This window comes from Nyctereutes procyonoides, unplaced genomic scaffold (assembly GCF_905146905.1).
Source record: "Nyctereutes procyonoides isolate TBG_1078 unplaced genomic scaffold, NYPRO_anot_genome, whole genome shotgun sequence".
Taxonomy (NCBI): domain Eukaryota; kingdom Metazoa; phylum Chordata; class Mammalia; order Carnivora; family Canidae; genus Nyctereutes; species Nyctereutes procyonoides.
The window spans coordinates 116,736,806-116,763,353 of record NW_026575125.1 but is presented as its reverse complement, the minus strand read 5'-3'; the positions used below and the strand labels follow the sequence as shown (position 1 = coordinate 116,763,353).

The 26,548-nt window shown below is 39.5% G+C and overlaps 1 protein-coding gene across 1 annotated transcript; it reads right to left on the bottom strand.

The window, feature by feature from the left end:
• Window positions 1-3,044: 3,044 nt before the first annotated feature.
• On the bottom strand, window positions 3,045-26,064 carry PASD1 (PAS domain containing repressor 1). The gene is given in 16 exon segments (XM_055338137.1): window positions 3,045-3,325; window positions 3,328-3,407; window positions 3,409-3,524; window positions 3,526-3,643; window positions 3,645-3,761; window positions 3,763-3,937; window positions 3,940-4,156; window positions 4,159-4,229; window positions 4,232-4,520; window positions 4,522-4,770; window positions 4,772-4,811; window positions 4,813-4,935; window positions 20,152-20,237; window positions 22,673-22,803; window positions 25,184-25,297; window positions 26,010-26,064. Coding segments are annotated over 16 exon segments (2,262 nt in total).
• Between the last annotated feature and the right edge of the window lie 484 nt (window positions 26,065-26,548).

Genomic DNA, 26,548 nt, shown 5'->3' with positions numbered 1-26,548 from the left:
TGAACTGCCTAATATGGTAGCCATTCACCACATGTAGCTAAATTAAAAGCAGAATTAAAGAAAATTTAAAATTGATTTCTTTGGTGACAGCAGCCACATTTCAAGTGTGCAGTAGCTACATGTGGCCAGTGGCCATGGTATTAGAGAGCAGATTAAAGAGCATCTCTGTCATCACAAAAGGTTCTATTGGACAGTGCTGTATCAAAGGATGCAGTGAGTTTTACTGAACAAGACACCGAATTTGACAACAAAACACTGTGAGGTGATTACGATTTGCTTTAAATCCACTGCTCGGATATAAAGAATGTAATGGTTTTCCAAATTCTTCCATGAATTCATATTTCATGCTTCTCTGTCAATATAGATGGCAAGTTTCTGAGTTGTAATCAGAATGTAAAAGTAATAAAATAAGCACATACATTGCTTTAAAAAAAAGCATTAAAGAGTACTTCATACCTAACTAATCTATACATATAAATAATGAATTCAGACTCAGGACAGGAGGTGTAACAGAGAGTTTGCAACCATAAAACATTGCTGGCCTTTGGTCAGGAACAGATATAAACAGAACTTTCCTTTTCTAAATCACATCAGTTAATCTTCAAAAAGAAAGAAAATGATCAAAGAACACTTTGCTAGCTGTATTTACATGGGACGAACACTTTCTGATTTAATGAAGAAAAGTACCTCTCTCTCTCATTATGTAAAACCTCAAAATGTGACTCTTATATTGAGCCCTTAATGTTTCTTACTCTCTCTCTCTTTTAAATTTTTACCAAGGTTCGATATTCATTGGTAAAGCACTCAACACTGCTGAATTACTATGATGGAGGACGGTTCTTGGCTCAAATAAACTCATCTATTTCTACTTGCTATATAAATGAAATCGTAAATATGAAAAGATGTCCAATGAATACTGTCCTTTCATACATCAATGCAGAATAAACTAAAGTGTTCTGAACAGTTGTGGCAGAGTCAGGAAACTAGTGACAGTAAAATAGAATCTTAACTGTCGCTCCTTGTTTAACTTAACAGCTGAGATGATCTCATCTGAAGTGATGGCAAAAAGGAGAGTCAGGTTTCCCTTCTGAGTCGCAGGTTGTAAGCAAAGTGTAAGAAGCTACTTTTCAAGAGTACTCCAACCAGAGCTAGTCTGTAGGCTCATGGAAGCACCCCACGACCACTCCCTGTCAGAAATGGGACATCTCAGGTCAAGGTGCAAGCAGCCGCTTTTCCTCCAGGCCCAGCTGTATCTCAGCCATCCCTGACAACTGCATTGGTACTAGCATCTCCAGAGCCCACCTTCCCCCCAAGTCACTATTCTCTTCAGTGTCCCCTAAGGATGACGCCTGAAACAGCCTATTTCTCCCAATCCCCTATTCCCACCATTGTGTCCAGCATTCCAGAGCTGCCAAAGGAAGATGGACAGAATCTGAGGTTGCCCAGCCTAGGGCTCACACCTCAGCCCTGACACTTCCTAGCTGTGAACCTTAGAGCAAGTCTTTTAGCTTCCCTGAGCCCCAGCTTCTGAATGTTTAAAGTAAAACTCATAATATGTACCTTGCAGTGTTCTTGTAAAGATAAAATAATGCTGGGACAAAGTGCTTTGTAATCTGTACAGGCTAACGTGATCATCTCATCTCAAATGCCCTCATTAGTCATTCTCCCTTTGATTGCTCCATTCCTTTAAGTTCTTCTCCACTTAAATATATGATGTGGGATATATAAGGCTGTAATTTGCTCTAAAATGGTTCTTTTGTGATTTTAATTCTCTCTCCTAGAAAATGTGTTCCACAAAGATGAGTTCTGCATATGCTATCATTGTTCTATTCCTTCAGAGCCAACAAGCAGACTCTCCAGTGTTTTAAGATAAGCAGACTGGGGAGCAAAAGGTGCTATTGCTAAAGGTCACCCAGATGGTTACTCCTTTGGGCAAGGGTGGGGGGTGGGTGGAGACGGGTGTTGTATGGTGATGTGGATGTGCATATGATGCACACTTGTAAAGAGCTCCTGAATGAATGTACAAATTGATCCCTACTAATAGATAATAACTACACTGCCTTTTAAATATTTCTTCTCTTTCACTATAATACCTTTTAATAAATAAATTATTGGAGAATGTTACCTTAATAGACTTACATTATTTGAAGATGTAATTAGTTTATTTGGGGAAACTTACCTAAAGGCAGAAGGTGAAGGGGATGATTCTGATCAGTTCAGGAAATCAGTAATTTGAAGTGAGTGCCCCATCACCACTGTCAGTTCTTTTTTTTTATATAAATTAATTTTTATTGGTGTTCAATTTACCAACATACAGAATAACTGTCAGTCCTAAGGCAACTGCTCACTAACCTTTCTCCTTACCCACCACCAATCTCACCTCTGACTGACAGGGGAGACACTATTATTTACTGTGTTCCTACCACATAGTGGGTATCTTACACATATTATCTCTGTATCCTAAAATAACTCAATGGCATGTGTTCTATTATCATCCCACCTTTACAGATGGGGGAGATAAGGCTCCACAAGGTGAATAATATATAAGGTCATAATAAATGACAAAGTCTGAATATAAACCCAGTCTGACAACTCCTTGTACCAGTGAGAGCAATAGTTACGTCACCCCCACCAGGGTGAAAAGGAATAATTTGCAATCCCAAAATATGCCTTTTGTCACAACGATTTATCTTGAGCTGGTTATTCTTTTTTTTTTTTTTTAAAGAATGTGAACAGCACCAGCTGTATTGCAGCCTTGATTTATTTTTGAGTAGGGAAAAAAAGAGAAGGGGGATAAGCTGGTAAGAGGTGCATAAAGGAAATGAAAAAAACAAAATAAACACCCCATATATGGTGCCTGCACACAAGCACGCGCGCACGCACACACACACACACACACACACACACACACACACACAGCACACAGCTGTCCTAGCAGCTCTGAGCTCCATGATGCAAGGAATTCCAAGTTCTCAGGATCTTGAAAACTCTGGGGGCCAGCAATCCTCATTACACCATTTCTACAAGCTCAGAAAAGCCCTGCCTCATATCATGAAATAAACCCTGTGGCTGCCTCCAGATGGAACGGAGGCAAAGAAGACCTTGTCCTTGCATTCACATAAGAATTTTAGTCTTTGAGCCCTTTTGTGCATACACATACCATCCAAGTGACCAGTTTCCACAGAAAGGAGCTCTATGGCCTTTTCTCCCCAGCCTAATGTCTGACAGGATTGAATATACGCTACAGATGTTGGCATCTCTCCCCACTTCAGAACCACATCTTTGGGGATTTTTCCATAGGTATTCACATAAACCCTTTCATCTTATAGCATACCAGAAGCTCCATGCCATCTGTGTTGGGGAGTATGATGATTGCATAGGGTTTGAGGCTACACTGGATCAGAGTCCGGGTTCTTTCTTATGTGTGTTGGTTGATAAATATCATAGACCTCTCCTGAATCCACATCAGTGGCATGGAATCCAGCCCAGGATCCACAGATCACTTTCAACCTCTGGCCTTCCCCCAACAGCGAGATCCACCAGTAATGGCTTAGGTACCAATTCTCCAAATGACTCAAAGGCTATAAATCTGTGATATGGCTTGTGTGTCCATGCATAGACCTTCACAGAACTCTGCAAATTACCAGAAATTTGTTCTTTCATATTTTACAACTTCATAGTATACACATCCTTCCAAATCCCCCCCCCCAGTTGTCCATCCTTGCTTTTTCTCAATTTCTGGATCATTGTGAAGTAATTCACAGCATCAGGCCACTTTCTATGCCTACTAAAAAATTCACTCCCCATAAGACAGCACACAGAATCTCAGGATTAAAGCTCTTCTTATATTTTTGAATCTCTGGAGTGCCACTCTGTGGTCTAGTGTTCATGGCATTCACACTGACCACTGAGCCCTTCCAGGTAGGATCTTGCCTATGGTTTCTGGTCTTAGTCCATCACAGGAAAATCCCACCACAGAAGTCACTGCTGTCCCACCAGATGGAGAAATCTGTAGCAATCCGGTGTCTACAAAAAGTGTAAAGAAGGAAGAAGACTTGTGTTTCTGGAATGTGTTACTGGTGGACTGAGTCTAGTGGATGACAGGAGTGCCCTCCTTGGATAGGGCCATGACTCGTTCACTTTCTACAGCATCATATAGACAATCACAGTTTTCACGGATTCTGTTTCACCATTGCTCAAATTCAGAGATGCTGCTCTGGTGTCCTCAGTCCAGAGGTGGGTTCCTCAGCCCCTTCTTATTCTACATCATCGTCTTCCTCATCTATTGTCCCTGACCCCTCACTGGATGAGTAGTCATGTGTCACTTGGTGTCACTTGGAAGGTCACACATCTTCCACTGCTTGAAGTTCTTTGGCCAATGCAGTCTAATCAGCAGGCTTGAGAGGTCTAAAAACTTCTAATCTTCACATTTTTTTCACTGCATTTTCAAGGCACTGAGATGAAGAGCCTTCAGATTTGGGTGATGAACCCACTCTGAAGCGCTCCCCTGAGACACTCTGGAGACCCCGGATGGGACACAGGTTGGGATCCTGAGTTGCTGGACCCCAAGGAACTGCCACTACCAGACCTGGGCACCAGCTTCTCCACTCTCTCCCATAGCAGCCTGGGCTCAATACTGCTGGTGGAGTTTCTCTGACATGCTTGGATATTTTTCTATCCACTGCCTTGCAGTGAAGAATCTCAAAGGAACAGAAGAGGAGAATAAGACATTGTCCTCACAAGAACCTGTGGCTCAGCTGGGTCTCTAAGGAGCAGGATGCATAGACTCAGAGCTGCTACTGGAAAAAGATTGATCTGGAAGGCACTAGTACTCTGCCTGTCTGCTTAGACTAGGGTTCAGGGGAGCTGTGGTTAATTTTCCTAAATCTATCTTCCACCTCTCAAGCTCTATTAGTGGTGGACTGGTTGGTTATTCTTAAGAGACACAGGTCAAGCTCTGAAAACTGAGTAGAAGTTACCTTTTTGTTAGACACATTTACATTTATATGGGAAATCTCTATTTATAAGTGTTATCTCCCTCTCTAGAAACTCTTAACAACGGAGAAGGCAAGGACTTAAATCCACACAGCCACCATACTGTGCTTTTCCTGATAGCCTCCATAACTGTCCTCTTCGCACCCAACATCTTTTGTCTTTAGCTATGGATGACTTTTAAGGTAGTGGCTTGGGCTATTTCAGGGAGTTATTCAGTTTTCCTGGGTCTCTCCCATATGCATATACAGGAGCTATATATGCTATTAAATTTCTATTTCTCTCCTGTCAATCTGTCTTTTATAACAAGGCATCTCAGCCAAGAACCTGGAAAGAGAGGAAAGCTTACTTTTCCTCCTCTACAAGGAAGTAGTAGAAATTAGATAGTCTTTAGTTTTGCTCAACTCAAGCCGGAAATGTCTTGATTTTGCCATGCCACATGTACAATATGACTTTGTTTTTATTAATTATAACATGTTTGTCTCATAAATTAAGAGACCACATGTTAAAATCAGTTCCATTCCTTAATAAGTCACACCACAAACTAACCTATGAACATCCTCCACAGAATGAACCACAAATGAGTATGTGCTCTTACCAACTCTGCCAAATAGTCTGTACACGCTACTATGCTCTCCATTCCTTCCAGAAAGGATAGAAACTTGCCCCACTTCTGGCTTCACTTTCAGAAAGCCTCTGCTTTCTAGGATGGAAGCAGAGTGATTCACAAAGTCGATTTATTAACATCAAATTTGCCAAAAGCCAACTTGTCAATGGACCATTTGGCTAAATGGCCAAAGGATCTATTTGCCAAACTGGCTAAATATACTGATTTACCAAAAACACGTTTCTTCAAACTATTCATAATATTTATAGTGCAATGGATTGGCAGAGCTCAAGACTGTAGTAGTACGGATTTCAGAGTTCTGGGACCTTCAGGCACCAACTTGGCTCCTGATCTCCTTCTCTCATGGACACAACAAGTTCCCTCTCAACCCAACATAAGGCTGTGCTGGATTCTTGGCTCTTCTTCATTTCTTTTTCCCAATACAAATTTTCCTCTCTTGTTGCCTGCTCCAGCCGGTTGCAGTGGTAGGAAACGGGTACAGAAATATGGAACTGTCCTTAAAATGCTAATTTAAAAAACTGACCATGGAAAATATTCCAGGTATCTTCAAAAACTGTTGAAACCTTTCAATCTACTCTAAATCACTGAACTTTGACATTTAAAAGATAGACATTTTGGGAAAATTGGTAAACTTGGCAAATGAGTCAGTGGTGATAAAATCTGAAAACATGCTAGATCATTAAAAAAATAGAAAATGAATTTTTGACAGGATTAATACTACACTAAAATAACCTAAAATTTTTTTGTATGAAATCCTAGAATAATTACTGTTGCTTATTCATAAGAATGGTACTCTTTCTGTGATTTTTAACTTCTAACAAATGGAATACTCCTTAAAATGCTGATTACAAGAATATATCCATTGACTATATTTAAGAATGTAGCCACTGCATATACTCAAGAATAATATATTCATATGAAAAGATAATTAATTAAATATATAAGTGGTCCATGGGGCATTTGGCTGGCTCTGTTGGTAGAACTCACAACTCTTGATTTTGGGGGTTATGAGTTTGAGCCCCACAGTGAGTGTGGATATTACTTTAAAATATATATATATATATATATATATATATATATATATATATATATATATTTCAAACGACAGCCCATGAGGTAAAATTGGAAGCTGCCCATTTTTGTATGAGGTAGGGATGATTTTTGCTTTTTTGAAAAAGTTGTAAAACAAGCAAAGAATATTCTATAGAGACCTCATATAGCCTGTAAAGTTTAAAATATTTGCTATGTGGTCCTTTTCAGAAAACTGTTTATCAACCCTTAGAATATATTCAAAAAGCTTAAGCTTTTTGATGAATCAATACATTTGCATAAATTTTGTCAACTGGACATTTGATGGATTGGTTTTGAATAAATTGATTTTTGGCAATTTGGCCACTGGACAAATTGATCATTTGGCAGAAAGTTTTCCAAGAATTGTTTTTGGTGAATACACCTGGAGCTTCTCAGGAATTCTCTCAAATGAAACACTATGGAATTTTAATATATCAAACTTTTGAAAAAAATAAGTGAAGGATTTCTTTTCTCCCAATGACTATGGAAGCCAATGGAAAACCTGAGTCCCACCAGAGAAGCCCAATCTATTCTCACTTGGGAAGGACCTTGATGGACTCAACCCCCTTTTAAAAAATATTTTACCATTTGAGTATGAAACACTTTTTAGTAACTGCTTCCAAAATTGTTTTTTGGGTTAAATGATCATTTTTATTCTCAAAAGTTTTTACTTTTGGGGATCCCTGGGTGGCTCAGCGGTTTAGTACCTGCCTTTGGCCTAGGGTGTGATCCTGGAGTTCCGGGATCGAGTCCTGCATCGGGTTCCCTGCATGGAGCCTGCTTCTCCCTCTGCCTGTGTCTCTGCCTCTCTCTCTCTCTCTCTCTCTCTCTCTCTCTCTCTCTCTCCCCCTCCCTCTGCTTGTGTCTCTGCCCGCCCCCCCGCCGTGTCTCTCATGAATAAATAAATAAAATATTTTTTAAAGTTTTTACTTTCTTTTTTTATGGGAGGGGCAAAGTATAATATTACAGATACTCTGAATGAAGCAGTGTGCTATTTGAATATCCAGTCTTCTCCAGTAATTTATATTACTGACTATCCTATACTGAAGATCCTGGCAGTTTTTAAGTGCAAATTCTGGAAAAAAAAAAGAGTATATATTTCCTGGCCAAAAAGGATAGAGCAGGGAAATGTTTGTTTGTGTGTGTGTGTGTGTGTGTGTTTGTAGGTGAGTGTATGTGAAGGTTGGGAGATAGGCAGAAAGTGAACTAAGATGGCTTGGGAAATACTTGGTTCTTCTCCTCTCAGATTCCCTACTGCACTGCACCTGTCACTGCTCCTTGGCCAAAATGTCAAGAGAACTGGTACTCATGAGAAGGTAACTAAGCAAATGTACCAATGACATCTTCCTTTTTTCCTGCTGAAGCCGTGGACATAAAGTCTTGTGGCTTTTAAAATCATATTCTTTGTGCGGGCTGATATGTATTTGATGTGTAACTGATATATCTGAAGCTAACATAACTAAGATGCTATGTTACCAAACCTATATTATACAGGAAGTTCAGATGATTTTACACATTAGGATATGAAGACCTAAAAAACACTGTGGAGTTTCAAATGTTGAAAATATGGAGTCCCTTTTAAAATGATTTGGGAGGTTATTACTCTTATCACATAGCTAAGAAAACTCAATTCTTGTTTTAGTGATATGTTAACAGACTTGTTTCTTTTTTTAGATTTTATTTATTTATTTATTTTAGAGATTTTATTTATTTATTCATGAGAAACACAGAGAGAGAGGCAGAGACACCGACAGAGGGAGAAGCAGACTCCATGCAGGGAGCCCGACGTGGGACTCGATCCCAGGACCCCAGGATTGCGACCTGAGCCAAAGGCAGATGCTCAACCACTAAGCCACCCAGGTGCCCCAACAGACTTATTTCCAATCACTGCTGATACACAACTGAAAAGCAACAAAGTTCAAATGCTCTGACCCTCATATATTTCAGTGTTTTACAAAGGATGGCATCCAAGTGGGAAAATTTCCACCAAAGGCTTACTCCATCCATTTCATAGAAAACATCACTCTCTAAAGGGCCAGTGTGAACTTCTCTAATGTGCTTTCTTGGTTACACCAGCTTTCCACAAACATTTCCAAAGAGGAAAGACATCTAACAGCACTCAGTGGTATTTCCTCACCAGAAGAGAAAAACAAGAAATGCACACTTCAAAAGTACATACCATCAACATGGTAAAAGCCATAGCCTGATGTCCTCCATACCTCGAAGGGCAGGTAACTCATAATAAGCAATGCCCTGCTGTCAAAGAATGGAAAGCAAGCAAACACCAAGTCAACAAAGACTCTATGGCTATGAAAATATGGTCAGTCATCAATAATCAAAAGAAAAGTTTTCCAGTAGTGACAGAGATTATAAGAGAAAGGAGGGGAACTGAGTGGGAAAAATTAGAGAGAGAGACAAACCATGAGAGACTCCTTCCTAACTCTGGGAAACAAATAAAGGGTTGCAGAAAGGGAGGTGGGTGAGGGGCTGGGGTGACTGGGTGATGGGCACTGAGGAGGACACCTGATGGGACAAGCACTGGGTGTTATACTATATGTTGGCAAATTGAATTTAAATTTTTAAAATGTGAAAAAAAAATAAAGAAAAAAATTCCAAGGTTTTATCATCTTGAACAGAATATTGCTGTTATTGGCCTCTTCTGACCAGCAAGGAAATATTAAGTAAACAAGAAGGGACCTTTTAGCATCTGATTAGTGTTCCGCGGTCTGCCCCTTTTTCAAACAGAAAAGGCGACATATCGTGTTGGTTGGTGAGTCACTGGAACACGCCTGGGCCTTAGCCTCGGTGCCAGCGGCTAACACTGCTAACATTCACAGGCAGACTGAACGTCAAAGCTACACAGTTCTCCATCATATATTTGTGGAAAATTCATTCCAGGAGAAATTCATAAATCAGACAAGAGACCAGCACTGTGTGGGAAGACAGTTTGCTCTGTTCCCACTAACTAATAAGCCTTTTATACCAAGTCTTGAAGCACAGCACAGGGTTCTATAAGGACGTATCTCCTACTCCAAGAGAAGAGAGTCTTTGAAGGACTGGAACTGACAGCTGAGATCTGTGTTTATAATTTATCTGCTAGTGTATTTACTTGCAAACTTCACTATTTTTGTATTTAGATCTATTATCGAATATTTCTTCCAGTTTGCAATGGTTTGAAAACTGTTGTATGAGTTAAAGTTCAACATTGTTTAGTCAAAATCATTCCCCTGACACAGCACTTCAAATAAAAGGAAATGCACACAATATTTTTACATGGAAAAAAAAGCTGGACCAACTTCTTTTTTAATACAGCCAGTGGATTCAGAGGTCCTGGTCTGGGTACATACGTTCATGGTAGGTTTTACTGAACAGCCCACATTTTATTTGGCACCTCAGACTTCCTACCTTACAATCCACTCTCTCAATCATTTCTCAAAGGTGACATTTTATGTGTTTCTTCTGTCACTTTCATGGGACTATTACTGAGCCAGTTGGGGAAATAAAGGAGATCAAATTCCAGCATACGTTAAAAGAAAGACTTTCTTTTTTGGACATGTCTTCACTCTGTATTAAAGCACAGATAGCCTAAGTGTTGGCTGTGTAGATAGGAGATAGAACTTTAAATTTGGCCTTCTTTTTTCGTGTTCATTCTACATATCAGCTCCATTAATTTTTACTGGCAAAGTGACACATGGCTACTCAGAGGCTCGTATCCTAGAAATCAGAAAGCAAGTTAATTTAAGAAGACAAAGTATTCTTTGTAAGGAGGGAGGCACAAGGTGAATGCAGTTTGGATACTTCCCTCTCGGAGCTTTTGATTCTCTAGAAGAAGAGTTAAGACAGTCTGTGTAATCTCAATGCCAAGTGGAGAGTGTCAATGGGAAAGCAGAGAGGGGAGAGCCCTGCCAGCCCAGGCAGCAGGAAGGACTTCAGAGAGCAATTTCTGGAGTGGTGAGGATGATCTGGACATCCAAAATATGGAGGACAAGAAAACAGGGCCAAAGGTACAGTGAAAGAACTGAGACACGCTTCCATGGTATGGTGACATTATTATAGTTTCTTGCTTACTTGTCCATCTCCACACTAGGCAGTAAGTTTTATGAAAGCAAGGACAGTGCAGGGCACTGAGAACACAGTCTCACAGAGTTTACAATTTCATGTGGCATTCAATGAACTAAACAGTCCCAAGATAACTATACATTTATGAACTGTTAAAAGCATGACATAGGAAAAAGAGCAAGATGCCACGGGAGAGAACCAAACTGGATCTAGAGGACCAGTAGGAGCCAACCATGGGACAATACAGTGGAAGAATAGTTCAGATTGAGGACATAAGCATGTGCAAAGTTCTGTGCTGGAAAAGAGCTGTGAGAGTTCACAGTGCGGATGGAGTAGGATAGGGAGTGTGCCACAAAATGAGGTTTGGGGAACAGGTAAGCATGAGAGTGGTGTGCCTTACAGATCATACAAAAGGCTATCTGATTTCATTCTTTTTTTTTCTTTTAATATTTTATTCATGAGAGAGAGAGAGAGAGAGAGAGAGAGAGAGGCAGAGGGAGAAGCAGGCTCCATGCAGGGAGCCCAATGCGGGACTCAATCCCAGGACTCTGGGGTCACACCCTGAGCCAAAGGCAGACACTTAACCACTGAGCCACCCAGGCATCCCTGAATTCATTCTAAGAACAAAGCTAAACTACTAAGAGCTTTTGTGCAGGAGAGGGACAAGATCATATTTTAACAAATGGTTTTAGAACAACTGGACATGCATATGCCAAAAAATATGGACCTCAATGTAAGCCTCACACTTTATAAAAGTATTAACTCAAAATGGATCATAGATACAAACCTTAAACCCAGAACTATAAAACTTTCAGAGAAAAAAAAACAACAGAAAATCTGTGAGTGGTTTGGTGATAAATTCTTAGATAAGGCAAGAAAGCACAATCCATTAATTTAAAAAATGGTAACACTATCCTTCTTTCAAATTAAAAACTTTTGTTCTGCAAAAGACACTGTTATGAGAATGAAAAAAGAAGCTATAAAAGCTAGAGAAAGTACTTACATATCAAATATCTGACAAAGGACTTGTAGGTAGAATATACAAATATTTTCAAAACTCAATAGTAAAAAGTAAGCAACATTGTTATAAAAATAGGCAAAACATCTGAATATTCAAATGATAAAAAAATGCTTGACACCTTCAGTCTTTAGGGGAATGTGAATTAATGCCATAAATTCAAGACCCTAGGGAAATGAAATGAAAGTTTATGTCCACCAAAAATTTGTATACAAATGTTTCTAGCACCTTTACTAATAATTAACCCCCAAGAGGGCGACAACCCAGTCGTCCTGTTTCAACAGGTGAATGAATAAGCCATGGTACATCCATACAGTGAAATGCAACTCAGCAATAAAAAGTTATTGATGAAAAAAAAAGTTATTGATGCATGCAACAACAAAGGAATTATGCTGAGGGGGAAAACAATCTCTAAAGATTGTATATTATATGACTATTTCCAGAACACTCTCAAAATGACAAAACTCTCAGGATGCAGAATAAATCAGTGGTTGACAGAGGTTGAGAGTGAGGTGAAGTAGGGGTGATTATAAATGGACAGCGCAAGGAAGTTTTTTGGGTGGTGATGGAAGTGTTCTTTATCTTGACTGTGGTCATGATTACATGAATCTATGCCTGTTTGTTAAAACCCCCCCAAAAATATTCATCTTACTATATAATTTAATGAATTTTTAACATTTTAAAATGAAAATATATGTCCACAAAAAGACTTCTAAAAGAATGTTCACTGCAGGTCTATTTGTACTAACTAAAAATTAGAAATAAATGATCATCAAAGGAAACTGCCTTACAAATTGTGGTGTATCCATAGACTAGGATACTCCTCAACAACAAAAAGGAATGAACCACTGATACATATGACAAGATGAATACGTGTGTGTGTGTGTGTGTGTCTATTCTCTTAAGAGAGCAGACTCAACAGAGTATGTATTATATGGCTTCATTTTTATGAAGTTCTAGTAAATCAAGAAAAATCTATAGTGAAAACCATCAGAATAGTGGTTGCCTCTAGGTAGGAGCAGAAGAGGGAAAGTGCACAAAAAAAGCTTTCCAGTGTGTTGAAAATATCATATGTCCTGATAGGAATATGGGGCACGTGTGTTTATGCATTTGTTACATCTCAAAGAATAACAGAATTAAGATCTGTACATTTTATTATATGTAAATCTTACCTTAAAAATGTAAACAATACGAACTCAAAGAGGAAGTCTGCTTTTTGCAATGACGTGAGTTGGCAACTCCCAAACTACTATTTGTGTATTGCAGACTTGAGCTGATAAGTCAGTATACTGAGGATGATGGGGCCAAGCCTCGATGACTATTGGGTAAGACTATTGCAAAAATGGAAGCAGGAAGACCAAAATGAACCCCCTGTGGTGCTGGGGTAGAATTGGAGGCACCCACATGAATTCATGGGTGGTATTATTTTCTAAACACATATATACCACAGTACACATACACAGAGATGGGCAGACAAGGAGATAAATATAGATACAGGTCATAAAGACCTCTGCATAAAGCCTCTGTGTGTGTGTGTGTGCGTGTGTGTGTGGATGTGTTTCCTAGCTCTGAAAGCACTAGAAGTAGTCACAAGCTAGTAACAAGGAGCACAGCGAGTGCCTAGAACTTGGCTTCTAAACAACTACACTTAAGAAGCCAGGGTCCCTTTGACTAAGGCTTAAAGAACCATCTGATTTCATGGCTGAGGCAGAGAAAGAACAAAATGAACCTAGAACATCATTAGTGCCAGAAAGTGAGGAATGCTCCAAGAATGGTGAGAAGTGTGCAAAAGACACAAAATCCAGGTTAAAGGGGCCACGATTGGTCAAGTGTGGGACAGTCTGAGTATTGAAATAAATAATAATAGCAAAATATTATAACCTGGTGAATAAACAAAAAAACAAATACAGAAGAGTGCAGTAAAGGAGAGGGAGATAAAGAATAATGATAAACCAAACATGGTCAAATGCCCACAGTTGTGAGTACAAGTAGAGGAGGATACACACAGTAGATCCTGCCAATATTCAAATTAAAGTTTAAAAGTTAACAAAAAAGTTTGACAGAGCAAAAAGCAAGAGTATCCTGGGATACAAAAAGGTAGAGAAAAAAGCAAGTTTAAAGAGAGCCAGATCCTGTCTCACTTCCTCAGATCCTAATACCCAGCCTGACATCTTCATTACAGGATGATGAATGAACACCATGAGGAGAAAAAATATATATATTACATTAATTGTCTGAGTGGAACAAGCAGCTGCCAGTTTATTTACCCAAAACTACTTTTCATAAAATAGGCTAATACTCAAATCATTTGTTCCCGGTTTTTCTAAACTTTGATATTTATTAGACTTTTTTTCATTAGTATCTAAGCCCTCAGTGATTTCAGAGTTGCTTCAATGAATTTCAAGTACAAACTCTTACTTTGAGCTTTTCAAAAAAAAATATTAACAATGAAACTGTTTTTATCAATTGCAAATCTAATAAGACAGTTAATGACTTTATGCTTTGAGGTGATCGGAATAATTTGTCTTGCAGCTAAAGATGGCATATGGGTGGGCTAGGAGTCACATAAACACAATGAAACAGAATCCTGGGCAGCCTCGGTGGCTCAGCGGTTTAGCGCCACCTTCAGCCCAGGGCCTGATCCTGGAGTCCTGGGATCAAGTCCCACTTCAGGCTCCCTGCATGGAGCCTGCTTCTCCCTCTGCCTGTGTCTCTGCCTCTCTCTCTCTCTCTCTCTGTCATGAATAAGTAAATAAAATCTTTTAAAAAAAAACAGAATCCTATGCCTGTTCTCCCTTCTCCTCTCTTCCTCTTCATTTAAAAAAAATTTTATGGCTTCCCTGCTCAAGAACCAGGTCCTATACATATGTATCAAGAGAAGAAGTTAAATGGAACCCAAGAGGCTGGCTCCCATGCAACAACTACAGCTGCATGGGAAGGGTCCCAACTTTCTTTATCTGTTAGCACCAGATACATCATGCAAGTGTCCCTCAGGTGGGTGTGAGAGCATGGAGTTACGGACTAGATGTAGCCTCCAAGCTAGGAATTCTATCATGTTCAGACTTGGCCATAAACACTGCCCCCCCCACACACACACATACACACAACAAGGCAAGATGGACACTTTGCAGAGAATAATTTGTGTTAATGGATATAGAACCATGTCTTAAGAATAGAGGTTTAAAATGTGCTGGCTTTATTTTATTTAACTTTTTTAACCGTATTTATTTATTTATTGTTAGCATGTGATGTAAGGAGCACTGGATATTATATAAGATGGATAAATCACTGACCTCTACCTCTGAAACCAATAATGCATTATATGTTAATTGGATTTAAATAAAAATTAAAAATAAATAAAAATACATGTGCTGGCTTTAAACAAAAAAGAGAACCTTAAATTAATAGAAAAATAAGAGTATTGAAGAAATCACCAGATACAGACTTTAGACCATGACCGTAAGCCAAGTTTACATGTAACCCTTTGCACTTAATAACATCATTATAGCTTAGTTAAGGATTTAGTATAGATTTAAATTATAATTAGTCTATCTTTGGAAATACTTAATTGATAATAACTTGACTTTGTATAGTATTTCACAAAGCATATAAATCTCATGTACTTATCAAAGCAGATAGATCTAGTTCGTTATCTTCTAAGATTGTGATGAACATTCTGCAGTTATTATCCTCACCGTTTATAGATAAAGAACCTGAGACTCAAGGAGTCTTTTCCAAGATCACACAACTTGTAAATGGTCAAGGTGAAGAATAAAACCCAAATACTGTAGTTGTTTAAAAATCCTGATTCTATGTTTGTTTGTTTGTTTGTTTGTTTAAGTAGTACTATACCACAAGACCTCCACCCTATTTGCCAAAGATGACAGCTGGTAGTGTGGAGTAGAATTAGCCAAGTAACTTGCTCAGAGAGAGAAAGGAGACTTGATTGAGTCTTCAATAGGCTGTGAAAAGGTCTCTTGTGGAGAGCGGAGCTGGCCACCCTAATATGTGACACCACTAGGAACTGCCAACATTGCACCATCTTTTAACTGATAAGAATGTCAACTGCATATGGCAAAACCTAAATCAAATTTAACCTCCCCCGAGAACCTGCCCTAATCATCTTCATTGCTTACTGTTTTTCCCTTGGCCCTCCTCACCATGTAACCTACTCTGTTCTATTGCTGTATGTATGATCTTTCTCTTCCACTAGAATGTAAGCTCTAGGAAGTTAAGGATTTTGTTCACTGCCGTGTCCTCAGAGCCTAGAACAGAACTTCCCTCAGAGTAGGTGCTAAGTATTTGCTGTATGCATAAGCTTCACTGGGACTAGAACCATAAGCCAGGCAAACTAGCTCCTGAGTGGCAGAGAAACCCAACACAACAGCCTGCGATCCAATGATGCGCAGGGCCCTTCTCCTGCCCAAGATAGGGTGGACATGAGGAATGAAGTCAGTATAGAATAGTACCAAGGCTCCATACAACAAAACTGTGCTAACTAGAATCATCATACATCTTTATAAAATGCCTTTCCCCGCTTTGAACAACATAACTCTTCACTGACACAAGCTGAAAGGGGAATTAGGCAGGAACATTCTTCTCGGTGCAGCTGCTGACAGGTTGGAGTCTCCCCAGGGACCAATTCCAGCACTCTAGCAGTTTCTGAAGATCGCAAACAAATATAAGAGCTACTTGGAAATGCTTGCCATTTGATTTTCCAGTGTTCTTTACTCTACCCGAGGGTGAGAAGATGCTGTCCTCATCAGCAGTGTTAGGGTTAATCGTTGTGGTCTCCTCCCTATGAATTGTTCTCTCCTCTACATTTAAGGTGAAATTAAAGGGAATAAAGATTTTACTCTCGGGATCCCTGGGTGGCGCAGCGGTTTGGCGCCTGCCTTTGGCCCAGGGCGCGATCCTGGAGACCCGGGATCGAATCCCACATCAGGCTCCCGGTGCATGGAGCCTGCTTCTCCCTCTGCCTGTGTCTCTGCCTCTCTCTCTCTCTCTCTCTCTGTGACTATCATAAATAAATAAAAAAAAATAGTTTGTATAAAAAAAAAAGATTTTACTCTCAGTAACATCCCCCATCAAGGACTTCCTAAAGACTTCTTGAGTTTTCTCCTTGGAATCTCATACTAGCCACAGCTCCTGAAACTGATGTCCTGATGGGAATGAGCCCAGGAAAATCTGGGTCCCAGTTCCACCTCTACTGCGGCACCAACTCTGAGTTTGGGCAAATCGCATATCCTCTATGACTATATTCCAACAGGTCTAAAACCTACCTTATAGATTTGTTTATACCTCAGTTAATAAACATGCATTCCTACCATGAAGGATAAAGTACAGATTGCATTTGTACTGAGATGATGCTACGAAGGGAATCCAGGCCTTACCTCTACATACCACTGGCCAAACTGAAAGAGTAGTTGGGTACTTCCCTCTGACTTTAGCAGGACACAGATAGGAGAGGGTCACACAGTATTCCAGTTTTTGTCTGCCCTTCACTGACTTTTGAGTACCCCTTACTTCTTTCTATCTTCAGTGGTCCAGGCAAACAAGACCTTCCATTCCAGTGGATTTATACCTTTAATGGAAAATAACCTAACCACTGAGTTCCTCTTCTGAAATGAAAGGTTCTTTAGCCTCAAATCTGAAACATGCAAGGACAACATATCCTCCATGGAAATAGATCCTTTCTTCCAAACATCTCAAATCTCCCTCTTTGTGTTTCTTTCATGAGCATAGACAAAGCTTTCAAGCCTCTTAGTGAAAATGCTTCTTACCTTTCAAAGAACATGTAAAATTACCAAGAGAAATTCCAGAAGTACTTTGGGAGCTGCAGGTCCCTATGACTTCTGTGCCTGATTACTTTTCTAGTCATCCCTCTCAGTCTATAAAATGGGAGCCAGATTAACAATGACTGCTCTGGGTGCCTGCAGACCATGACCCTGACAATCTCTTCTCCTTATTATTTAAAAATAACCTGAGGACAAGGAATGAGTCTATGACAAAAATAAGGCAATACTAGTCTGCACTGATTTATAACAATACTGCATTATGTTTGAGAGGCCTCACGGCATGGAATGGATCACCATTTTGATGGAATCGATCAATCAGTGGGTCCCTGAGTAGATGTTTGTTTTGTGCTTACTCAATGTGAGGCTCTGTGCCAGACAGGGTCCTCCTTTACAGGCCTCAAGATAGTGGACGAGCCAGGTCCACCAACAATCCATCATTGAGACATTGTTGAGAGCTGAGGTGGCTGAGAGCAGAGCAGTGACCATGGTGTTGGAGGAGAGGGGAGGGATATGAAAGGGACAGGAGGGCTGGAATTAAATAGAATTTCTTCATTGGATCCATCAGCTCTGTCCTAAGTGTCCTTATTCCATCTTACTGTCTACATGATAATCCATTGCATAATTTTTGAAGGAACTTTAGTAGTATTTTATGGAAGTACAGAACACATGAAACTATAGTGCATTCATCCACACTGGAGTAATAATTTCTTACAATGAGAAGCAGCTCTAAGCCTTACGAAAACACTTATTTTACATTCTATGTAGATCAGTGGCATAAATGTAGTAGCTGGCTCATTTTTGCATCAGAATATTTTTCATCCAATTAAACTCCACTTAAAAGTAAAACATGGGTTTCCTTACTCTCTGAACTCTCATATGTGAATATCTGCTACAATGATCTGCTGATAGATACAAAATTCATTACCCACGGGGCTTGCCGCTTTTGTATCTCAGATATTCTCCTGATAGGAGAGTGTCTTGAGTTCACAGTGTTTAAACATGTTATGTTTTATAGCTATCCTATTGCCCACATTATTCAGTAAAAGGTCTTCTGATAATTTAGAGAAACTAACGAAGGAAACTGTCAAGCTTAAAAAGCATAAATAGCCACACACAATACAAGAATAACCGGTAGTAAAAAAAAAAAAAAAAAAAAAAAAAAAAAGAATAACCGGTAGTGATAACGCACATTGAAAGTTGAAGGACTATGAGCCTTTAAGCCTGGCCATGCACTCGTCCTATCCCCAACACCTAGAAACCACAAATACAATGCTGAATATTTACAAGATATTTGAGATTCCACAAAAGAGATTTTTTTTTTTTTGCTGGTGCAAGTGAGTGTGATCCTGGCATGAGCAGACTTGTCACATTCACACAATTACAAATGCAGTCTCACGTTAGCGAGAGCTGTAGGACACCAAGCACATGGAATGCAAACAGACTGCCACCGGGAGCTCTGCTTTCCATCCCATTGCTCTGTGTGTAGCTTTAGACAATGGTTCACAGCCAAACACCTCTAAACTCTCCTGCCAGGAAGGGAAGATTCTCGCCCCCCCCCCATTGCTTAGATCCAGACACAGATGAACGTCAGACATTTCCTGTTTAACTCACTTCTTCACCAGCTCTTTCTTCCTTACCACCCCCACCACCAAATAGCAACAGTGACCACAGTCTCCAGCTCCCTCTCCTTACCACCAGACCTCACACAAGCATGTCTTTAATCATAAGAAACCTCTTGAAAAATTATCTTGTTTATTTTATTTTTAAGTATTATTGGCATGTGGTGCACATCTTTAATATATTATTTTGCTATTTATTTACATGTACATATATACTATCATGCAGAAGGAAAGATGCAATCCACTCTCGATACTCTACCCAGCACAGTGTCTAGTATTATGGCTTTCTACATACAGACATACCTACTAATGAGTTTATCAAGTATTCAATAACTAGATAGTATCACAAACAATTTCGATTTTGTAAAAATCTTTGGTGGATTGTTAAAAAGGTAAAAGAATGGATTTACTAGTGATACCTGTTCAACTGGCATTTTCCTGTGAGTTAGGAATGTAGTTTTATTTTTCTCACTCAAAATCATGGAATACTGCCTCTGTTCTTTGAAACTTGATTAATAACTGTTAAAAAACACATAATATTCACAAAAAGAGGGACATCTGTCTAATAGCAGTGACCACAATGTGTACTCGCTGTACACATTTAAAAGTATTTCAAGAAGAAGTAGTAATCAAGTATCATTCTTAAAGGCATTGTCTTAATTTGAAAGTCATTAAATGTGTCAGTTAAGTGTGCTCTATTGCTTTAAAAAAAAAATAAAAAGCCAATGGCTTGTATTTATATTCAGCTGGAGAGGTTAGAATCACATTATCTGGGCAAAGGAATTCAGACTAGTAGGTTGCTCTTCTGGATTCGATTGTTTGTTTTTTCATTTTAATGGGAAAATATTTGTAGATATTATTTCTCTCATTTCAGTGTTGTTTAAAGTGTGTCCTTTCAAAAAAAAAAAAAGTGTGTCCTTTCATTAAAGTATGTCTCCATCACTTACATCAGCATCAGCCTCTCACCTGTACTCTGGATATACATGTTCTTCATTTGAGTCTTCTTGTATCAGCATAACCTCATCCTCAGTTTTATTGACAGCACAAAGTTCCTGCAGAAAAACCGGCATTTCAGATACTTAAAATGTACTTGTATAGTAAAGCTACCCAACACTTTTGTATATAGCATGTAGCCAATTTGGAAGCAATCTCATATCCAGTATCACAGCTAATCTGCATATCAATGTGAGAAAGACGCTTGATTTTGCAGATGTGAACACTAAGGATTGTAGAGACGTAATGATCTGGCCCGAGGGGCACAGCTAGTAGACCCAAGATCAGAGCCGATCCATTAAACAGATGTACTGAGTTCACTGTTCTGTCCACTGTGCTACATAGTCACACCATGAAAAAAAAATCTTCCTTTAAAAAGCCCTCCATTCTCACAAGATTTGTCCTCCAAAGTGATCACTAATATGGAACAAATATTCTAGAAACCCAGAGAAAAACGTCAATAGATCACAAATAGGGATCCCGGTGCCATGAGGGTAGTGTGCCAAATGAGATCTTTTTTTGCTCGGAGGGAGGAGGCTTGGTAGTGACCCCAAAATGGGATGTCTGCCTTCTCGCCGCAAATATGAGAGCTCAAATCCCAGAGAGCTGCCAGAGAGGCGTAATGATTGGGGCAATCAGATCAAGCAATTTCCTTCAACTGCTTTTCTGTCACTTTTGTCACGATTTTAAATCTTAAAAAATGATGACATACATTACTGCTCTACAACTGAATATAAAGGGATCCTTCACAGTTTCTGAAATGTGGTCAAAGTCCACATTCTAAACCAGAGAGGAAAAGTAAAGCATGTCTTTTGTTCTCTCTGGATTCTAATGATCACAATACTAATGATAATGATGATTATGATGACTGTAATAGCGTGCACTTCCCAAGTGCTTACCACACATAAGGTGCCATCTTATTCACCCTTCACAACAACCCTAAAAGGAGGTTCCATTCTCGCCATTTACAGAAAAAGAAACTGAAGCTACAAGACGTAAGTGACTCGGATGAAGTTCCACAGCCGGTCTGGACCCAGAGGCTTCTCTCGCAAGGCACCTGGATGTATTGTATGTCACAATGTCATCATAATGTTAACGTGGCTCTTGATTTGCCCCCCACTCCCACACTGCCCAATCCACAGCGTCCCTGTCTTGCTCAAGTCAGCTGGTGGCACTTCCATTCACTGAGCAGCTGGGGTCTAGAAGCTAGGAGTCGCTTCTCTCTCTTCTCCCACCCACTCTCGCCACATCAGCAAAGACTCTGCATCCCGTCTGCCAGTGACAACCCCAACCCGGGTACTTCTATCTCCATTACTCCAATCCCAGCCCATTCCATCACCTCTCACACCCCTCCTCTCGCCTCTGCTCTTGGTTCCCCCAGAGTCCATTTCCCACCCAGGAGCCAGCCTCATCTTTTAAAAACAAAAGCAATGATATCTGATCACATCATCCTGCTTTCCACTCCACTTGAGTAAAATTCAAACTCATGCTTCCAGTCCTCCAAGTTCTCCATAACCCGGCCTCTGTCTACCTCTTGTATCTAATTTTCTACTACTCCTTCCCTCTTTCATCTTCTTCTAGTCCCATAATGGTATTTGTTCCTTGGTATCCTACAAGCTAGTTACTACCTTGGCACTTTTATAGCTGCTGAACCCTCGACCTGGGTTGCCTTCCTTTCTTTGCTGGGTCACCATCATCATTGCAGGTCTCAGTTAAAAAAACAGGTCATCAAAGAAAGACCTTCCGTGACCACTCTGCCCGAACTCCCTATTGCCAGCAGCCATCAGCATATGATTGTTTTATCATCCCTGTGGCACTTTTCAATAATACTTGTGTATTGTCTCTTTCCTCTTATATTTCCCCAGAACCTAGCATAGTGCCATGGACATCATAGATGCTTACTAAATATTTAGTGCATAAATTCACTGAACCTGAATCTATCCAATGAATTCTAAAGGCTGATTTTTCTTTTTTGAGGCAGAATCTGTGAGTGCTATGTTAGTAGAACACTAAGCGAGCCATAGTGGTGGACGTGGGGGAGAATGGCCTCAAAACTCAGCTGGTGACAGAAATCTTCCTTTATCCTCCTGCCAAAACGGTCACTTATCTTAATATGTCCCAGCCCCCAGTCCCCGTATACCTCTTTCATATCACATCAAAATCACTTGTGAATGATTGTGCATCCCTTTTGGATGTGCTGACTGACACGTTCACCTTCTGAAATGCAGGAGCTGATCTTTCCTCATTCACATATCCTACTTAGTGCAACTCCCTGGACATGTTGGGTTCCTTACCAATGCTGTCTGGTAGTGGAAGGACCAAAGGGGCCATGGCCTTTCAAAGGAAGCCCACACACTGAGGTGGGCACTTGATGGGATGAGCACTGGGTGTTATCCTCTATGTTGGCACCAATAAAAAATAAATTTATAAAAGTAAAAAAAGGAAACCCACGATGCCACAGTAGGAAAGGCACACACACACACAACATACTCACCTGTAGGGTCTGAGGCTTGAAGAGACAAATGGACCCCACCATATAAAACCGATCCTCCAAAGGAAGATATGTAGGAAACGATTCAGCATAGGTGTGACTGGGGAAGAAGCTACTGAAGAGCACCAAAGGCTCTAAGGGAGACAGAGACACACATGTGACAACCAAATAGGAAGGCAGCCTGGCTACACAAGATGAACACCTCCACCTCAGTGGGATGTTTGACCCTTAGTCTCCAAGACACATGACAAACATAGGAGACAACCATTCTGTAAGCTAATTGTCATTGTTTATTTACTCATTCATTCATTCATTTGTTATATTTTCAGACCTCAGTGACGAAGAACTGAGTTACTGACACTCTTAGTTCACGGCATGTAATGAACAGAGTCTCCACTCTTGTTTTTCTTTCTGCCCCTTATCCACCCACAGGCACCCACTGCCATCTACCACCTTTGATATATACACTTTAAACTATGTAGTCTGGTTTTATGTGTATGTGTTTACCATTTAGAAAGGTGGCATTGTGCTGTGGACCTCATTCTGTTTCTTACTTTTTTTCAATGAACAATATGGTTTTAAGATTTAACCATGTTGTAACATGTATATCTAGAGGTCATTGCTTTCAAAGTTTTCCACATGGTATGTCTCCCACATTTTACTTGTCCATTTCCCTAAAGATGCTCACGTAAGTCTGACTCTCCCTCCTACCACAAACAACACTGACATACGTAGTACGTGTCCCTTTATACACAGATCTCTCTGCAAGTTCGCCTCTGGTATATTTCCACGCAGTGATGGGATTGCTGAGTCACAGGATAATTAACATAACTTAAGTTCACCCTGTTTTTCAGGAATGCTTCATGAGTTTACATTCCTCTCAACACTGTATTAATGCTTTAATTCTCACCTCTTCACCAATATTTGCTTATTATTCACACTTCCTGAATGCTGTCATTCTTAATGGGTGTACAGTGCTATCTCACTGGTTTTTAAATTTTTCATTCTTTGCTCACCAGTTAGTTTAAGCATGTTTTCACATATTTGTTGTGCCATTTACCTCTGCTTCAAGCCCTAGATGTTTTAATGGCCCCAAATCAGTGTTTATGTTAATTTCTCAGCCTACAGTTCCTGAAACCTTAAAAACTATAAATCTGGACCCCGTATCCACACAACACAGATTTAAGTTTTGATTTCTTGTAAAGAACACATTTTTTTCCCATTCAAATTCTGAGGGAGATGGCATACTTATTCTTCCTCTAGGCCAGTGGACAGAATTTTACCAATCATTTGAAGTCTCTAGGCTTAATGTGTTGGTCCTTGAATGAATATTAGAACTCGAGACACCAGCCAAAGGAGCCCATGTGTGATTTATAGCCCACTTAGGCCACCACCTAGGCCTCCTGTTACCATGACAATCTTGTACTTTTTCCTTTAATTTCTGGCATCCATGGACTTTCCTTTCCTTTAAGCTTGGCTATGCATCAAACTTCTTTTATGTTTTAAGAATTGTTTCCCTGTTTTTATAGAAGGAAAGAGTCATTCTTATTAGCTCAGTCCATCATGTTACCATGTGGCCCTACCTTGTAAATTTCACTATACTTTTAAAGTGAGTATTTAATATACTTTTTAAGAATAGAAGGATTGCAACAAGGACGAGAGTTTTATAATATATGTGAGATATTTCTGTGAAAGGAATTCCATTTTTCAAAGAAGTTTCCCTTATTTCCCTGTCTTTTCTACTTTCCACAGAGCAATAAACAGTAATTACAACTCTCATAAGTAAGCTGCTCCATCGTACTGGACAGTAATCATATCTTTATGTTTCAAGTCCTCATCATCTCCAAAAGCTCCTTTCCTTTCACTGCGCAGTCTCACTGCACTCTTTCACAATAACATTGCACTCTGCTCAAATTCAAAGAGCCTGAACAAAAAAGCTAGAGGCCCAAGGATTTTTGGGTACTGATTTAGTAGCAGTGTCTACTGGCACAAACCTTCTATTTATTCATAACTGCCGTAACAGAAATGAAAGCTACTTTAATGAACAAGGAACTGAAGAATGAGATCATTAAATATAATGAAACATTTTAAATATAATATCATGTGTTTTCTGATTAGTGTCAGGTAAGTATTTAAGCTATCTATCCTGAATTCTGGTCACAGAGAAAAAGGTCAGAGACAATTACAAGCAAGGTGCTTCATATTAGCAGGTCCATTTTTAAAACAATGAGATCCTTTGGAACAATTACTTTACTCTTTCTTTGTATCAGAGGTTTCCTTTGGTCCTTTTGTTGGTAATCCATTTATGTCTGTGCCTTTATTGTCTACTTTGCCTTTTTTTAATCATAGGATTCTTTTTTAAAAGTCCGATTAATGTCTATAGCCAAAACCTGTGGTCATAGGGATATCACAGGATGTGAGAGTACCACCAGCAGAACGGCATTTATGTCAGCAATGAAGGGCTAGGTAGCACATTAACTTCATCTAGATCAGATTAAAAACTGAATTGCTTACCACTTGAAATATCTTTGACTGTGATGATGAACTTCACGTATTCATAAGTAGGGCTGCTACTATGTTCAACATCTCCTCTCTTAAAATGACAGCAAAAATCAATATGTTTTCCCACTAAGAAAAAAGAACAGATACAAGTTTATAATTGTACATTACCATATTCTGCAGGATTATTTCATAGGACTATCATCTTACTTAGAACAGATTTTACAAAAACCTTATTTTCTTTCCAGGAACATTAGCACTGCATAAATATCTATGCTGTATCTGTAGAGTGGAGTACCAGCTAGAACATTATTTATAGAACACTAATGCAATTATACGAAAACTGAAATAATCACAGTTCATGATAAAGAACAAGGTTTAATGGAGGAGAAATTTTTTAATACTAGAAATATAATTTGTGAAATTACATTAAGTTAATACATAACCAGCAGCTATATTGTCCCTAATGTTTTTATTTTTATTACTTCTCTGAGTGACTGCTACTTGTCTCTAAAAAAAAAATCTAAAAACTTACAATTGAGAAGAAATGATCTGTACCTGAGCTTGACAAAGGAAGTTTGAGAGCAATCTTTCGATAGACTTCGTTTTTCTCATTATCAGGCAGAAGACTTAATAACTTTTTGCCTATGAGATCATTCTTGAGAAAGAGAGGATACATTTTGTTATATCTGCTACTACTGTGTACTTTCTTCACCCCCTTACCTCCAGTAAGCTTATCATCATCTGCTCCCCCTCAGCCACCTCATGGTCATATGTATGTATTATGCCTCTCTACAAGTCCCAGTTCTCATTATCCCACTCTACGCCCAGTACCCCCTACCTTTCGCAGCGCACTCACGCAAGTACTCTACCTCTCCCACAATAATTCCACACATTGAGACCTCCAGTCCATTCCCATCACATTTCCACTGGGCGTTATCTCCTGCAAATTGTCACATCCCTCCTTACCAGCTCAGATCCCTTGGTGGATCACTATAATCATTATAATCACTCCCATGTTCTCTTTCTGTCTGATATATCTGCCTGGGAAAATTTCAAATCTTGATCTACCTTCTACCTTCACCCAAGCAACTGCTTGTCTATGGCAAAAAACCCACAACCATGTTATATATCATTTTATATGGGCACTCAGATCTCTTTAGAAATCATTCTACATTTCCCTAGACAAAGCACTCTGCTACTCTTCGGTGTGACTATTTCTTGCCTCTTTCTCCTTCTTTAAATCTCCAACCCTCCCTCATCCCCCTCATATTCAGCTGGGGATCTCATTTCTTATTATGATTACAAACAAAGGGTAAAAGAAATGTCAATGTCTTCCTGCCATCAAATATACCATACCAACCTATCTGTTCCTGTGGC